General features: G+C 43.0%; 1 protein-coding gene across 1 annotated transcript; it reads right to left on the bottom strand.

The window, feature by feature from the left end:
• Positions 1–11,708: 11,708 nt before the first annotated feature.
• LOC133911102 (protein NODULATION SIGNALING PATHWAY 1-like) lies at positions 11,709–13,949 on the bottom strand. Its single transcript, XM_062353317.1, has 2 exons — positions 12,966–13,949; positions 11,709–12,842 (listed from the first exon to the last, which is right to left on the bottom strand). The coding sequence occupies exons 1-2, from the start codon at positions 13,725–13,727 to the stop codon at positions 12,114–12,116; spliced, it is 1,491 nt and encodes a 496-aa protein (XP_062209301.1). The 5' UTR covers positions 13,728–13,949; the 3' UTR covers positions 11,709–12,113.
• Between the last annotated feature and the right edge of the window lie 4,433 nt (positions 13,950–18,382).

Below are 18,382 nucleotides of genomic sequence, written 5' to 3' on the forward strand. Positions count from 1 at the left end.
TCCAAACCCGTTTGAAATCGAGTCCCTATCCTATCCCCCAACCAATCCTATCTCTATTTGATCTATTGGTGCCTATATATATGGGGAAGAAGATAGAGTAGAGGGGGGCGGAAGGAGAGAGAGGGGCCGGAGGCCATGTTGCCCTGGCGGCTCCCCGAGGCACAGAGGAGCCAAGTGGCGGCACTCGCTGCCGCCTGCCTCTATGCCGGTCACTGCTCTAGACGTAGGGGGAAGATCTAGAAGCCAGTTGTAGGCCTTGCCACGCCGAGCCACTACCGCATGGGGCTGGAGTCCCTACATCGCCGCTCTCCTGCTCCTACCCGGGCTAGTGTGTTCCCGCTCCGATTGAAGGGCAGCTGCTACCGCATCCCGCCAACCTCCGCCAAGATCGATAGAAGGAGTCAGGTATAGTTTGTAATTTAGCATTTTAGCTGCTCTAGTGATTCCAATAGCTAGTGGTAGCAATGATAGTTTAGTGTGCAAACAGAACGTAGTCTCTCTGTGCATACGAAACATTTACACTTAAATTGTTTGCACATATTTAGGTTACTGTGATTTTGTATGTCATCTCTCTTTCCGATTTGATATGCTAGAACCTGAACCATCCTTATACTATGTTTGCACAAATTGTTGAGTGCTATTGATTTTGATGCCTAGTTGTGCTCTCTGATATGTGCTATTGATTTTGAAATTGTAGGTTGCTATCTGGAATGGATAGCTATTTGGAATTGTTGAGTGGGCAAAACATGGATAGTACTGAGGCATTTTGGGATGGTAGTCAATTTGCTAGGCCACTTGAAGAACAAGACTGTCAGGAACTCACACTTGTAGAAGGTACTCCATCCGTGAAACCAAGCAAGAAGAGAACAAAAAAATTCAGTGAAAAGGAGGACAATATGTTGGTGTCGGCATGGCTAGAAATTAGCATGGATGTTGTACATTGCAATGAGCAATCTCGTAGTACTTATTGGTAGAGAATTTATGTGTACTTCCACCAGCACAAGGACTTCCACTCTGATCATACTTGTAATTCTCTCATGCACAGTTGGCCTGCGATACAAGAAAGTGTGAACAAATTCTATGACCATTTTGCTCAGATTCAAAATAGGAGGCAAAATGGACTGACAAAGCAAGATAAGGTATACATGTTTCTTCTTTAATTTTGTTATAACTTCATATCTTGTCTGCAACTTGTGCAGGTGCAACAAGCATGTGAGATACACAAGTCCAAAGAAAGGAATGAAAAATCGTTCGGTTTATTGCATTGTTGGAATGTCTTGTAGCACGAGCAAAAGTGGAAGGATAGGTGCTCTCAGAAAAAACAAAAGAGATGCTCCAACACAATTTCGGGACCGTCTACTCCTGGAAGCGATAAGAGTCATCATGATGCTGGACCGAAGGGTCTTACTTCAGAGCCCCCGGAGGAAGAGCAAAGGCCACCTGGTAAGAAGGGGGAGAAAGAACGACAACATAGAGGTAAAGTTCTGTCTCTTCAGGAGATAATCTTTACATGGAAGCATTGGAAAAAATGTGGACCAGTAAGAAAGTGGTTGAAGCCTTGAAAGAGATTAAAAATAAGAGTGCAATGATGAGAGAATTGCTATAGAGAAGAAAAGGCTTGAACTAAAGGAAAGAGATCTAGAGTTACCAAAAAGGATTGAAGATGATAAAGTGATGAACATAGACCTTAGTGGTATGAATGAGAGACAACGACAATACTATATGAGATTGCAAGATGAGATCATTTCTTGAAGGTTTGGCGTAGGCTTGAGTTGAGATGCATTATTATGTGTGGACTATCATGCTATAATGTGTACTCTTTATTATGTGTGGACTATCTTGTATGGACTATGATGTTGAATGAACTATGATTTATTAAGACAATATCGAGTACATAGTTAATATAATAACGATTACATGATTAATGCAATACCGAGTACATGCTACCTATTATTACAAAAATACATACTACATGATTAATTATACATATCTCCATGACGTTGCCACATGTGCTTGACTAGAACATTTTGAAGCTGTGAGTGAGTTTTCTTATCTCTAATATTATGATAAGTTTGAATAAACTCACGAAGTTCACACATGCGAAGACGGGGAACTCACTTTTCTCCAACCCTTTTGAAATTTAAGTCCTCTTCTTCACCCCGCTCATCTTCAATGATCATGTTATGCATAGTGACACAAGCTGTCATGATTTGTCCAAGTGTGTTTTATCCCATAAATGAGCTGGTCCATGGACAATGGCAAAACAAGATTGTAGAACTCCAAAGGCTTGTACCACATTGTTTCTAACTGATTCTTGTGCCTTGGCGAAATATTTTCTCTTATTGCCTTGTGGAGATGGTATGGTCTTTATAAATATAGCCTAGTTAGGATATATGCCATCTGCAAGGTAATACCACATTGTATAATTATGACTATTTATGATATAATTCACTTATGAAGCTTCCCCTTTGGCTAGCTTTGCAAATAGATGGGAACGGTGAAGAACATAAATGTCATTGTGAGATCCTGTTAAACCAAAGAAGGTATGACAAATCCAAAGATCTTGTGCAGCAATAGCTTCTAAAATGATTGTGGCCTCATGCATATGGCCGGTATACATGCCTTGCCAAGTTGTTAGGTAGTTTTTCCACTTTCAATGCATGCAATCTATACTCCCAAGCATTCCGAAAAAACCTCTTTGCTCTTTAATTGCAAGTAATCTAGTTGTATCATTCTCATTTGGAGATCTCAAGTACTCATTTCAGAATACTTCAATAATAGATTTGACAATCCTTCTAAGACTCTCTAGAAGAGTACTTTCTTCAATACGAACATACTGATTAGTAGCATCCACTGGTACTCTATAAGTTAGCATCATGAATGTTGCAGTAATCTTCTACAAAGAAGATAGCCCGAGACGTCCAACACTATCTCTTTTTTAAATAAAATATTTATCATGTTTTTCTACAGCTTGGACTATGTGGAGAAATAGAAGACGCACCATTCTAAATCTGGACAACGAAAGAGAAATGAGCCATACCCAAGAGGATCAATAGAGAAGATGAATAAACAAAAAAAATGACTAATTGCAAACCTGTATCGAAAGAAAGTTGGGCCATAGGTTGGATCATCTCAGAAGTAGTCATTGTATAGTATTCAATGCATGGCTTCTCTATTGCTATCAATATACTGATATCCAGGCGTAGAAACTGCCATATCATGGATCATTCATAAGCTGATATTGACAGTGTGCTTGGTGTAATGTAGCAAGAATGAGTTTGTCATCATCATCATCCGATGACGATGATGATTCTAACAAAGATCGGTGACTCATTTCGTGTAGAGAAGGAACTACAAGGCGAATGACTTGGTCTAGTAACCAAGTGAATGGCCATGCACATATAGAACCATAAAATATAGCCGTTAGAAATATAGCTGTTAGAAATTTATCTCCCTATTTTCCACTCATCTATATTTTATTAATATCTTGTAACTACCAAATGCTCCATGTTTGACTCCAGAGCTAGCTTGGACTCGACGAGTCCCGCCATGCCGCTATGAATTGAGCCTGCACACCCCAGCCAGCAGCAGCCAGCCGTGCCGCTCCCTGCTCGTGATGCCTACGCGCCGTCCTCGCTAGCATCTGTGACGATCACGCCGTGAGCCCTCATGACCACAACTGCTCTAACTCCTCCATGATGACATCCATGCCACCCACAACAACACCATCTGACTAGCAATCCTAGCTACCGCCAATGCTCACATACATGCTTGTGCACACCGCGTGTCAGTGACATCTCTGCGCTGCCACACACGCCTAGCCTGCATGCACCGATCATTGTCATGCTCCACCTTGCGTCGTGCCCACCTTGCACCACCCGTGCGATGCACGATGCCTTGTAGATCATAATCCTCATGCCTTTACGTGATTTTCCATCCACTGTCTCTAGATCCAATCTAATCATACCTCTAATACCACTTGTTAGGAAATTAGCCAGCGAAAGCAATGGGTCAATCTACTAAGACAATACACACGGTCACAGATGACACCAGAGGCACGATGTTTGTTAATGAGGTTTAGCCGAAGTGTACATCCACAGGGCATGACTACGGGCGCTCCTCCCCAACTAGTAACACTGGCCACTTTCGGGGTCCTGATAGAACCACTGTCGACCACTACGAACATATCGCTATGTCATCATGGTTATAAACAACAGTCCTCCTCTTACATTTATAAGGAAGCCTGGTTACAGTAATCCTACTAGGATTGCACTTAGAGTCCTACTATGATTCCAACATATACCACGAATACAACTCTAAATCCTATATGTAATCAACTCCGTACAATTATTCGACACATATCTAACATAAATTCGTACATTCATGACTGAACCACCCACAAGAGGGGGTTCCCTATCCTTGTAGACATTTGAGTTGCATAGCAATCATGTCGCTACTTAAAATGGCAATAGAGATCTCGTTAGCCTAATGTCGCACCTGGTTTCAAAAGGACAAACAAGATGCATTGCACATATATGCCAGGATCAAGTTCCATACATGAGGTGATGTCATAAGTGAAATCATTATAGTGTTATTACATAGCGATAAGATTCATTACAGAAGGATCTATAGGTCTTAAAGAAAACACTAAGATGATCTAACGGTAGCGGGTCTTCCATCAATCCATAGTCATTGTTCGAGGGAGCGCTAGCCTAGAACATGATCTCCGAGTCAAAGTCTTCCTCCACCTAGAACTTAGCTCCATCATTCGAGAGATACTCAAAGTCTTCACCTTCTAAGCAGCAACAAGAGGTTGGGAGAAAGCAAGCGTGAGTATATGTCGTACTCAGCAAGTGTGGGAAAGCATGACATGAGGGCTTAAGATAAGAAATGCTTGACTCAAGTTTACAGCATCTATACCATCCTAACCTATGACTCAAAAAGATATAGCAGTCCTATTTACTATGTGTGATGGCAAAACTTTAAAAGCCACAACTCATTGGATTCTATCCGACTACCAAACTCATCAGATATTCCATATCCGGCTACCAACTCCTCGGGTTACCACCATCCGACTACTAGAACCAACCATCCAAGATCCCCCACTAAATATGAAGAAGTTCAAGTCTGCTCTTGACCGTAAGCCCGACTGATATATCAGTTTTACACTCTGCTGAGGTTGCATACTTTACCCACGAGTCGTGATTCTTGTGTTGCTTCATAATTTTGGGGTGTAGAGCCAGGGTCTCACTACAAGACCTTTACAAAGAGCCTCCAAATTTGTATACACCCACTAAAGTTTCACCGCTAATAGGGATTACATCTACTACAGAGGTCCCCTCTTGTACCACTCAACAACCAACTGGTGCGTACAAAATAAGGACATCTAACTAATTGGCCAAGCTGTACCCATATAAAGCCTCATGGTTGCGTTGTCGTGCCAGTTTACAGGATTCACAAACAGGTCCTTAGAATCTAAAACAAGTACTCACACATCACCCAATGCACACACAACAGCTATACAACCTAAACCAACCCGCCAAATCCCTATGATCCATGTTGTCACAAAAGATTGCCCAAATCGATTCATGTTGCATAGTCCATTAAACATATTAACATTTAATGGAATGTTAGCAGTCTTGCGATGCTGAAGAGAATGTTAGCGGGTCTTGAGGCACAACTGGAAACTCTAACGATGGTGTGCAGTGGTGATGCTCAATGGGGCTCGGCGAGGGATGTCCTGCAGTGACGGAGCAATGTCGAGGAGTGGTGGAGAAGGTTCCTCGTGCTCCTACGAAGCCGACAGCGGCCTCAGACGCGACGGGGAGGACTCGGCTGTGGGGATCGATGCACGAAGAAGCTTCAAGGAGGCAATGGTGGCTCGGGCATCGGTGAGTAGCAAGTGGAGAGTAACAGAGAGGGGACGATGAGGTTGGGGTGGGTTTTATAGGAGTGCAAGGAGGATGTGTCGTTGTGGAGCCGTGGAGTGTGGCATGGGGCGAGTGGCGAAGGTTTCAGCCGGCGGTTGTGAGTGTGGTTGCAGCACGACGACAAGAGAGGGATGACACGCGGGCCTAGCACATCAACAAGAGAAAGAGAGGGAGAGCAGGCTGGCTTTGGCCCATGACACGCGTGGGGGAAGGGTGGGCTGGCCCAATGGAAAAATTTGGGGCGTAACACCAAACTAGCATTCTTACATGTCTTTCCATGTTCTATGTCGCCACTCCCAATGGTTGTAATAAGCATTTCACATAAGAGAAATTTTCATGCCATCAATTCAAAGGATCACAAGATTATTTTGTAAGAAGATATAATATAATGTTATCTTGTAATTTGAATATTCAAATTTATTATCTTGGAAAACAAGTTTTGATGCAATGAACATTTGAATGCTAATATTCGGTTGATGCAGTATGATGCTTTATGCATAGAGCGGGTCTTGCTTCTCTTGCATAGTTGGTTCCCCTTATCCATTTCATTCCTCTTCTACCCCCTCTAAAATAGAGCGGGTCCTGCTTCTCCTGCATAGTTGGTTCACCTTATCCATTTCATTCCTCTTCTACCCCCTCTAAAAACTAATCTCCATTCTCTGTATCTTTTGTTCCCCTTCGAGCTAGGCATGGGCAGACGGCGATGATCAACTTCCTCAAGGGTGTTAGCCGAGGAGGCCACCCTAAAATCAAGCGAACCTCCTCTCGCATGAGCGTCTATGGTGTATCTTGATATCTTATTGATGATAGTTATTTGGTATGTGGTAATCTTGAATTGTTAATGTTTTGGTCAGCTAATATATTTTGGCAAAACTTGTACACTTTCATGTATACAATAGAGAAGCAATGTTTGCTTGTTGGTGTATGCACACAAGATGTTTGATGAAATGGTCATTAGGATTCAGTTTGCCGGTTTGATTCCATACTTCCATTGGTTAATTCATGGTATTAATACCCCCGGTCCTATTGGCAAATATGTTAGCGTGCTCCTTTATATCATACTATGTGGCTTGAGAGCATACTATGTTTATCTGTCATGCTGCGCACAACAATTTTGCAATTATGTCTGAAATAGATCATCTTTGATCTGCTTGATAGCAATAGCTAAGTCACAGAACTATTTTGATCTCAAGTTAACACGTGAGACTCCTCATTGCAGATCTCTAAGTACACGCGTACGTGAGATTCGTCGCCGCGGTGAGAGTTCTAAACGATTGAGCTGCCATTTGATTCTTCATAATCGCACCATGCATGTATCTGTACTGGGTACCGTACTCGTGGTGAAAAGGAGGTAAGCAAACTGCTGGAAACACGTTTAGCCATTAAGCACATGCATATTTGCTACTACCTCCGTTCGCTTTTACTTGTCGTTTAGGACATCAACTGTAGCGAACATACCCTTGGGAAGATTATAGAGGAACATCTTAGAGCATGTATGTGATTTTGGTGGTTAATAATAACATCAATGAGACTAACATGTTTGTCAAGTATATGTTTTAGTATGGCATAATGCAATAAAAGAGAAGTCACCGAAGCCGGAATAAATAGAGGAATGAATTAGATTTGTTTCATAAATTTTGATGTGATCAAATGAGATAGATTTCTGTATAATAATGTAGAGCTCTTCACAATCTTTTTCATAGAGCTTAAGATCATCAAAATCGGAGTTCGGAGCGAAAAGTTATGCCCAAAATACATAACGTTATTCTGCTGAAAATTGTCTGACCAGATAATCTGGTGCTCACATTAAAATTAGTCTGGTGCTACATCGGATAATCCAGTGAGAATAATGAATAATAATCCGGTGTTCACAGAAAGTTTGGAGCGGAGTCTTTTGCCTCACCAGATGATCTGGTGTTCACAAAATGAACACACCGGACTACTTTTTGCAAAGAGCTCTAAATGAACATATACACATAGGATAATCCGGTGTATTTATCCGGTGTTTAGTGAGTCATTACAAAGGATAATCTGGTGCTCACATATGAGTTTGAGTGGGTTCCAACAGCTAGTTTATTCTGTTATACTTACTGGATGATCCGGTGCTTGTACTACTGTTATCATCGGACAACGGCTAATTAGCGGGTTTGAGGCTATAAATACCCATTCACTCAGTTATTTGAAGGTGTGGTTGTCCAGAGAAGTTTATAGACACTTGAGAAGACATTCAAGCCACCATATTGCTTAAAGTGATCATCCAAGGCAATTAAGTACAAGATTAGAGAGTGATTAGTGCTTATAGGCCTAGAGAGAGTTGTAGCTAGGTGCTGCGATTTTGAGAGGGGATCAAGAAGTGATCCTAGTTGTGTACCGAGAGGTACACCAACGCCTTGGAGTCTTGGTGACTCATCGGCACCTTGTTGACCCTCCGACTTGGTGTGGAGCGGTGGCAAGACATGTGTACGGGGACGCGAAGACCTTTGCCTTGGTGGCTCAAGCTCTGAATTGATCATGACGGCAAGCAACCGGAAGAGAGACTTGTGGTGAGGCCTTATCTTGGTGGCTTGATGGCTCATCCGGTTTGAGGCCTTAGTGGCTCAAGGGCCGTGACCGGGTACCGACCAGATCATATTCATTGTGGAGCTCCAACATGAACTAGAGGTGGCATTCATGCCATCGATACCATGAGATAAAAATCTCTTATGCGGAGTTTGCTCTCTCTACCTTATTTAAGCTTCCACATTTACATTCTTACAATTTACCTTACTAGATAGGTTGCAATCTCTTATGAACGGTAGAGTAGATACACTAGATAAACCTCAAGTATATTTGAGAAGAAATTGATATAGGCTTATCTTGTGTAGTTTTGAAATCAGTTTAGTTTTTAAGTGTCCTAATTCAGACCTCCTTCCTCTTAGGACGTCACCAATCCCTACAATCGACATGGTCTCTAACAAGCACGTTTAACCATTACTTTTGATAACTACCTCTTAGTAAAAATTGATAAAAAAAAATAGAAAATGTTAAGGTATTTTTCATGACAAATTCACTACTATCATTTCATATACCAAATCCTAATAGTTTTTTTTATATTAGTGATCAAATTTTCTAAAATTTGACTGCACGTATTCTACGACAACATCTATTTGAGAATAGAGATAGTATGTACTTCCAAAAATAGGCATGAATGAAGCGAATAAATCAACAAACTAGAAATGTGTTGGGATCAAACAATCAATAAATATGTATACTACTAGAAACACGATAGAGTTTAAGGATGGAATACCCACTACTACAAAACCTATTTTCCGAGACACCTAGGATTGATTTGTACAGGCGGTTCGTAGGAAAAATCGCTTGAGAAAGTGGCTGCAGCCCCGTGCGGCCGAGGACCGCCTGTGAAAAGTAATTTTCACAGGCGTTTCCTTACATGGACCGCCTGTAGAATGGATCCATACGCAGGCGGTCACAGATAGATTTCGTGCCTACACTGGATGTTCCCGAAAAATATGAGCATGGCAAGCCATTTCTGCCATCATTTCAACTCCAGGAAGGTCCGTGGGAGATGAGGAAATTCCACGAATGGTACATGAGGGCATGTCGCGCGGGCCTCTCCATAATCACTGCTGCTGTCCCCGCTAATGTTTATCTAAGCGGAGACAGCTACCTCATGTTGGATTTCAAGGACATGCACGCTGTGTTCCGCCTCGACAAACTTGACGTCAATCTCATAAGCGTGTGGCGCCTGTAAGTGCCAACAATCTACCTCTATGTTCATATATGTACCAATATATGTTACAGAAGCTAATAACTATTGATTTGTTCTGTAGGATACAATTTAATGATGCAGATAAGTTAAAGAGGCATGTCGGATTCCTTGATCCGCAACGAATTTCCGAGCCAAACATGATCGTGAACATAAGGACTGATGACCCTAGGATTAAGGGGAAGAGTAAAAAGGATAAAGCACGGGTCATAAAAGAAGCAACCAAAACAAAAAGTCTCGAAATGTCAACCTACGTAGGAAGGGCTATGCTTGAAATGCAGGACAAGGACTGCATCTTCGCTCCCTACAACTTTAAGTAAGTGTGATACGTTATGAATCTAACATAAGTGTTTAACTTAGTTGATCGATCAAGAATCTAACAGAAGTATTCATGTAGCGATCACTATATTTGTATAATGCTGATGCCGAAGTCGAGCAGACTCGTGGTCCTTGACTCTGCCGATTTCCAACAAAAATTCTACCAAGATTTCATTGATGTTATACAGAGGTAAAGGAAATCTCCCATACTTAAAATTCTTATACATTATTTATGAATTGATAATTACTTGTTAGTATTCGAATAGGGCCTACAAGTGGTACGTAATGAAAGGTGGGATACACGATACGGACAGGCCGGATGCGATGACAGTCCGTACACATTTTTCGGTACTAACACAACTTCTAATTCTTGTATTCCACTATTAATGACGAATAGTTTTATTGAACTAACGAATACGTTGCGTTTTTTTTAAGTGCCACAAGCAAGGTTTCAATACCGTTCTTTGTGGATACTATATTTGCGAATTTCTTAGGATAAATGGGAGGTACACAACAAACCCTGAGGACGTAAGTTATCATTGCGCCTGCACATTCTTATTTGGTTATGTTTCCGTTGTCAGTAGTGTTTTAACTCTTTTAGTATGTTTTCAAACCAAGCAAGGATGATCCAATGTGCGAACCAAGCTCTCACCGCTAAAGAAATCCAAAACGTCCAACGTGACATATGCCGGTTTATTATGCACGAAGTCATCCACAAGAACGGTAGATTCTTTGATCGCGGAGGCGAATTAGCTAGCCATCCGAGACTTTGTGTGTGGGACAACGACTCTTAGCTATATAGGCTTGTGATGTTGTAAATATTGTTTTGTAAATATTGTTGTACTTATGTTAAATGTTGAAATATGTGATGTTATTCATATTGTTATTGAAACTGTGTGAAATCTGGATGGAGTAAAATATATTCTATTTATTTTTTTTGAAATAAATACATACCACAGGCGGTTCTCATACGGAACCGCCTGTGAAAATCTTTATATCACAGGCGGCAGCTAATGTGGACCCCGCCTATGGAAATGGATTTCCACAGGCGGTTGTCTTAACGAACCGCCTGTGAAAATGGATTTCCACAGGCGGTTGATATTAGGAACTGCCTCAGGCGATTCGTTAAGACAACCGCCTGCAGGTGATCACTTTTGCGCCTGTGGAAATCGTTTCAACGGCCTTCTGTCATAGGCGGGTGCGCCAAACGCCTGTGAAAAGGCGTTTTCACTCGCCTGTATAGTATCGTTTTGTAGTAGTGACCCATGAATTACGAGTCTTACATATTCTGCGTATCTATAACTACCAAAAGATAAAATAGGCAAGAGATATATTCTTAGCAATCTATCTCTTTTATTACATGAAAAAGCATCCTTAGGATATGAAAGAGTCTTCTAGTTATACGAGAGATAAGATTTCAGAAAATTCAGACTTAAGACTCTGGCTATATAAGGAGGTGTAGGGGGGCATGATCAAAGAGACCTTCATTAGACATAGCATGAACACATAAACCACTTAAGCCCAACAACGCAACCCTATACAAGATCCATAGAACAGAAAAGCTCATCAAATAGTCTAGAGTAGATCTAGACACCCCTATTATAATATATGATTCTTAAGATAATACAAAGGACGAAGAGCTATTACCATAAAAAAAATTTGAACCAGTCTAAACTCGGTGTTCATCAAGCTCTTTACCATATAAGTAGTTGGAGGCTAAATATCCTTGGTTTTTATAAATATTTGTTTAGATTGATTTACCAACCTCATACATAATTGCATATGTACAAAAATGGCCACTGACAACCACAGTGGCCTTCTTCAAAAGGAAAAGATAAACTAGAGTGGCTTTACCGTCGCTTCTCGTACACCGCCGGTGCTCGGTGTTGTCCGAGCCCGACGACCCGGCCAGCCATGCATGTGACGTGAGCAAGGGCGGCAAGGCGTGTTATGTGGATCATGTCCACAGCGCGTCGGCAAGCTCCTGGGAGTTACGATCACTAATCAGTGATCACTCTCCACCGAGCCGCTGTGCACGGCCGAGATCATCCTTCGCGTCGATCACATGGGCGCGTGGACCGGTTCCACAGGCTAAGCTGCTACGCCCGCCGCCACAGCGAGCAGAACGACACAGGCTGCCCCTTCCACCGCAGCGCCACAGCGCCGGCGCCCCCCGACGCCACCGGCGCTGACATCTCCCACCCGCCATCGTACTTTCTCAGCAGCGACTTCGCCGACTCCACCGCCTCGTCCCCGAACGCCGCCTCCTTGAACCCAGCCGACCCCATGCGCTCCCGCCACGCCTCCCTCCCCTCGCCTGCCGCCTCCGCCGCGATGGACGTGCCCGCCTCGGCCTCCAGTAGGCGCCTCTCGTCTCCATCCCTCCCTTTGAACGCAGCGGAGGTCGACTCCAGGAACCGCCACAGCAGCTCCAGCCACGCCGCGAACTCGCCTGCCGCGGTGCCGTCGCCCCTGGCGTCGAGCTCCGAGAGCACCACCAGCTCCGGATTGAGGCCTCGGACCTTCCGCAGGATGTCTGTCCGCTCTTCGGCGGCGACGTGGCCGAGCCGGAACTGGAGGCAGACGACGAGCACCTCGCCGGGGTTGCAGAAGCCATGCACAGAATCCAGGGAGGCTGCACGGCCGATGGCGAGCTGCAGGTTGATGGATTTGGCGTACCGGAGGAGGTGCGGCGAGAAGTTGTACCCCGGAGGCGACGCCGAGAAGGGCGCCGGTGGGGTGGCCGAGGGGCCCGCGACGGTGAGGCAGACTGACGGCGGTGCGCGGCCGCCGGGCAGGCGGGTCAGGGACTCCAGAAGCGTCGGCCACTGCACGCCGTGCGAGACGCCAAGGTCAACGACGTGGAGCGGCCGTGGCTCGGCGCCGCGCGCCGAAGCCTGCGCAATGGCGGCGTTGGCCAGCGCGTTGGGAAGAGCGAACCACGGGCTCACCTCGTGGAACTTGATGAGCGACGCGCGGAACAGCCGCGGCTCGGCGCCCGTGAACACCAGCGTGGGGCACTCGCAGGGCGGCACCCGCACGGCCGCCGCAGCGGTCGAGCCAACGGCGGCAGGGAGCCTGCGGGCGAGTGCACGCAGCCCGTGCGCGGCCAGGCGGTGGTTCGCGTCCCCTGAGAAAGAGGCTAGCTCGCCGAGCACGTAGAACAGGTGCTGCACCCGCGACAGGTTGCCTGTCTCGACGGCGGCCGCGCACGGGTTCAGCAGCTGCTCTGCCCAGCTCGTGTCCCCGTCAGATCCTGCTCCGCTGCCCTTGGTGCCACCCTTCTTGCCGCCGCCACCACCTGACTTGTCTTGCTCAGCGCGGCGACGTTGGTTGCTGCTGCTATGGCCAGACGCCCTGTTCACCGGGGACTTGCGCTTCTTGGACGAAGGATCCGACGGGGACGATACCGCTGGTGACGCAATGCTTGGGGAGGCGTGCGTCAACGGCGAACTGATCGTCGGTAGTGCCGCCGGAGGCGAAAGCGTCTGCGCCACGACGCTGGCAATGTCATCTTGCTGCGCAGGCGCGGGAGTAGACCACCACCCATAGCTGCTGCCGATGTCGACATCCGCGGTGAGGAAGGAGATGGAGTCATCGAGCCAATCCAGGCCGTTGTTGCTCGTAGTGGCGGCGAGCTCCTGGTGCTCCTGCTCGTGGCAGTTCATGGCCTTCATGCATGCAAGCTTGCAAGCAGTGATGCGCATGGACATGCAAAGGAAACAGCATGGAGCAGTACTGGATCTATTGACTTGGCGTTTGCGTCTTAATTAGGCCTTGATTTAATATATGTGGAGCTTAATCTAGGGCTTGATGAACTGATTGAAGGTTGAGGAGGTGCGGGACGGAGCAGTGGATTTTGTTTATGTTTTGTGGGGTTATTTTAGGGTTCTGCCCTCGTGGAACTGACATATTCCCTGCATCTTGGCTGCATACGGGCTACGGCTCCGTGCAGTGTGCACTATGGCATATCTCTCAAGATTCTGCACATGAGATGGTTACCAACGGGACCATGGAATCGTTTTATTGATATAAAACTAAGTTGTTAGAACTAGTTCACGCTAATAGCGGGACTGTATTAATTATATTTTATATTGACCTCATTTTGGTATTTAATTTTTATAATAATTTAAATTTTTTCTAAGACTATATTTGATATGGATCTTTCTTTTTTCTATTTAAACCCTAATTTCAATTATCATTTATTTTATTTATTTGGACTCTTTATTTAGATGTTTTCCTTTCCAAACTGTAAGTAAATAGAATTGCTAATTTTTCATAATTTTTAATTTCGAATTTAGATTTATTAATCGTATTTGATATACTCTTTTGTTTAATCTAGACCGTTATATGTTCATAACAATTAATGGTCTAGATTTTTTTTCAATTGACATGATAATTTCATTACCTTGAGAATGAACATAGTGACTCCTTTTAACACTCAAATAATAATAAAATAGATTTGAATGTTGAACTCCAATTTTTGTGGTTCTTAATTGTTCATTGGTTCTAGCTAAGCCTTACCCCAATATCAGAGCATAGAAAGAGGCTAGGGCTGGTCTTGCTACTTAAATTAAAGGATTTCGAAGTAAATCCTTGCTAATTCGACAAGGATTGTATTGTCTAATTATTTCTCTATTTTTTATTACTTAATTTACGATTTTAAAAAAAGTCTACTGGATTTGATTCGTTAAGAGTATAAATGCCTTGCCCCAATATGATAGAGTAGAAATCATAGTGTTGCAAGATTCTAATGAAGAAAATAATTGTAACAATGTAAAAAGGATCAAGACTGAAATTTCTTGAGTAATTCGTTGGATGATTTGATTCATTTTCATTTGGTTAGTGATGTCATCGAACTTTAGTTTTGTTGCAGAATTTTAGCTTCAACCTTGAACTTTTAGCTGTTTCCTGTCTTATAAAGTGTAAACTTTTAGCTGAGATTGAACTTTTACCCTTGAGATTGTTTGGTGCCAATTGTATATTTTTCATCTATTCAGACATCGCAGCTGCCGGGAAACATGCAGACTGTAATGGTGGCGCCATTAACCGCATTGGATGGGAACTCAGGAGGGCGGCTCTCACAACATTTTGGTACAGAGATGAACAGTTTGGTTGGATGGCGACAGGAACGACTGCTAGTTGTTAGTTGGTACGCCTATGTTACTTGCTCCTTGGATCTACACTAAATCTCGAATGATTGGGATCCAAATGACACCATCACAGGTGCATGCGGGCTATTGTGGGGACAGCCATCACTGCACTGCTTATATTGCTGCATATATTTCTGCTGCCTTCAGCAATTGTTCTTTCTTAGTTCATGGTGACAAGTAGGCTGAGCTCAGTTCCGTCTATCAGCGGTCGACAGATGTTTGTCCGAAATACGGCGATGCGTATTTTAGTCGATTGGCGCTGTATTCTTGTTAATTATTGATATGTGCAAACCCAGAATAAAAGAACAATGCACCTTTCAGAACTGTGATTAGTAAGCTTTCTTCTTAATATTTATGCACTTCAAATATCTCTAGTGAACCAGGACAGGTCATAGATGGACTCTTTCAATATCTGCAAAGGGTATTTTGTTCTTGTAAGAAGCGCAAATATCAGTGAAATGGACAAAAAATTGCTTTCTTCCATGCAGCTCTGCTACTACTTATTCAAATGTGAAGCTGTGTAGATGGTGACGGTAACATTGTCATCAAAGATGCACACAAGCAGCACTCCAGTACTATTTAGACGGCAGTATGTCTTTTATATTGCTCTGTCCTAGACATATCTTACTCCAATCCATCAGTCCTGTGTTTTTAACACACATGATACTATGTTGTGACAGCAATTCTTTGTTGTGTTTTGATAGCTATAATGATACTTGTTACTATAAGCCAGCAGTTTTATCCGGACTCACAAGTCCAATTCCCTTCTTTATCATCTGCTCAAATTTCCTCACTGAGGTTATCTAGTCCAACTTCTTAAGAAACACATCAACAAAAAAAATTACGAGATAAAGTTATGTCTAGTGACTGATGGCCGGTCAGTAAAATATTTGTAGTCCTGTAAGGTTTTTTTAGTAATAATCAATGAGAATACTCTGCTGAAACAAGTTGTTAAATCGTTTTGCTGCTTTCAGTTGCTTCACCTCTTTCTTTTTTAACTTCCACTATGGGTTGTTGACCTATCGGTACATCTTTTTCCCTGTGATGTGATCAATAAACCACTCCAATATGCTAGTTATTGATCTGTTTTATTACAAGTAGCTTCGTTGATTCTAGATTTCAGAGTAAACATATGCCATTTGCTTGTGTTTTAACTAATGCATTTGTGCAAGTAGTCTATAAATAAACGATATGTTCCTTTCATGATTTGAAGAAGGTTGCATAAATCTAATTCAGATTCTGACTATTGTATATAATTTAGCCCATGTGGCATAAGCCTTTTCCAAACTAGCTGCTTGTGCTTAATATTGCAATTCCCAAATTAGCAAATGCTTGCTCCTTATGCAGTTAAATAGCTGAGGGACAGTATGTCTTTGACTCCAGAGCCTTAATCATTTCAGTAACATCCTAATCTATGAAACTTCATGCAGGTTACTTATCGAATCTTTCAGTGTGAAAGGCTTGTCTGAACTTACACTGTACTTGTTGGACTATAGTCTAGGCCCAAGAGACCCATTCATATATATATATATATATATATATTATGTATGCTCAATGTAGTTTATGTCTGCGTACACTCTATAAGTTGTAACTCACATTGTTAGCTTCTCGTGTTGCAATTATATATTTATGGATATGAAGTTGTAACTGGTCTACCTAAGAAGTTGTAACTCACAGTGTTTCGAGTTGTAACTGGAGGATATGCGCAGTACGAATAACAAGTTGTAACTCACAGTGTTAGCTTCTCGTGTTGCAATTATGCATTTCTGGATGTGAAGTCGTAACTGATCTACCTAACAAATTATAACTTATAGTGTTTCGGGTTGTAACTAGGGGATATACGCAGTGCGAATAACAAATTGTAACTCACAGTGTTAGCTTCTCGTGCTGCAATTATACCATTTCTGAACGTGAAGTTGTAACTGATCTACCTAACAAGTTGTAACTCACAGTGTTTCGGGTTGTAACTGCAGGATATGCGCAGTGCGAATAGCAAATACGCATAGACGCAGAATAACCTCACCATATATATATATATATATATATATATATATATATATATATATATAGTGTTGTGGAAAAAAATAAGATTCTAAAGTTTTCTCTCAAAACAGACTTCAACATGGTATCAGGGCCTTCACGAGATTGAGGCGATCGTGGCGGCGACCATGCTGCGGCTATGGCGAAGGAGGCGTTGGGCATCTGAATCGGAGGTGCCACGCATAGATCGGAGTGCGGAGGTGGCTGATTGAGTTGGCGGTGTGGTGGAGCTACACGCAGGAGTGGTGAGGAGTTCAGACCAGCAGCTACAAGCTCAGCGTGGGGTGGAGCAGAAAGCTTAGGAAGATAATTTCGTGTGGGATTTGGTCTTTGTCCTGATTTGGGAGGATAGAGAAGGGCTATTAGCCTGCTCGTGTGTGTGTCTGGGAGCCTAGAGGAGTTGCTGCTGTGCTGAATACTGAGTAGAAGGGAAAGAGAGAGGTGCCTCTATTTGCCTGCTTGCTGTGCTTCTCTGTGGTGGTGGATTGGTGTGGATTTGATGCAGGGTGTTGTAGAGGAGAGAGGGCAGCCGATTGAGTGCAGGAGCTGGAGGTGTGTGTGAGAGCTCCTGCTGAGTGGAGGCGTGAGAGTCCCTCACGTGGAGGTGCTGCAACAGAGTGGTAGTGTTGTCAGGCCTTAAGCTCGGAGCAGGATTAATTGGTTTGGAGGCGAGCACAAGGTGCTTTGGGTTGTGAAGTTGAGGACCTGCTATGGCGAAGAGATTGTTTTAGTGCTGGCCAGACTTCAATTTATCAACGGTAACCGATCAAAATTCGCGGTTACAGAATTTACCGTTCCGGTCCAATTTTTTGAATTTGCATTCAAAAAATCTTTTAAAAAAATTAGACACAATTCTAAGACCTTTTGTGAAAAAAAAATTCAAAAATAATGTCGTTTGTATCATATTTTATACGGAGGAAGTTTGAAAAAATGAAAAAAGTTAAAGCGTGCGGCTCAGTTATTAATTCATATTAAGGAAAAGCTTAACAAGCAAAAACATATTTTTCTTGTGTAGAATGTATCTTAAGAGGATCTTTAAAATTGATTTCACTTCATTTAGAGTTTTCTTAATTTCTCTATGATTTTTACAAAGTTCACAAGCATAAAGTAAATATGTTAAGAAAATCACTGCAATTAACTTTTTCATGTCTACTATTATTTTTTCTACATAAATC

The sequence above is a fragment of the Phragmites australis genome, chromosome 3, assembly GCF_958298935.1.
Source record: "Phragmites australis chromosome 3, lpPhrAust1.1, whole genome shotgun sequence".
NCBI classification, from domain to species: domain Eukaryota; kingdom Viridiplantae; phylum Streptophyta; class Magnoliopsida; order Poales; family Poaceae; genus Phragmites; species Phragmites australis.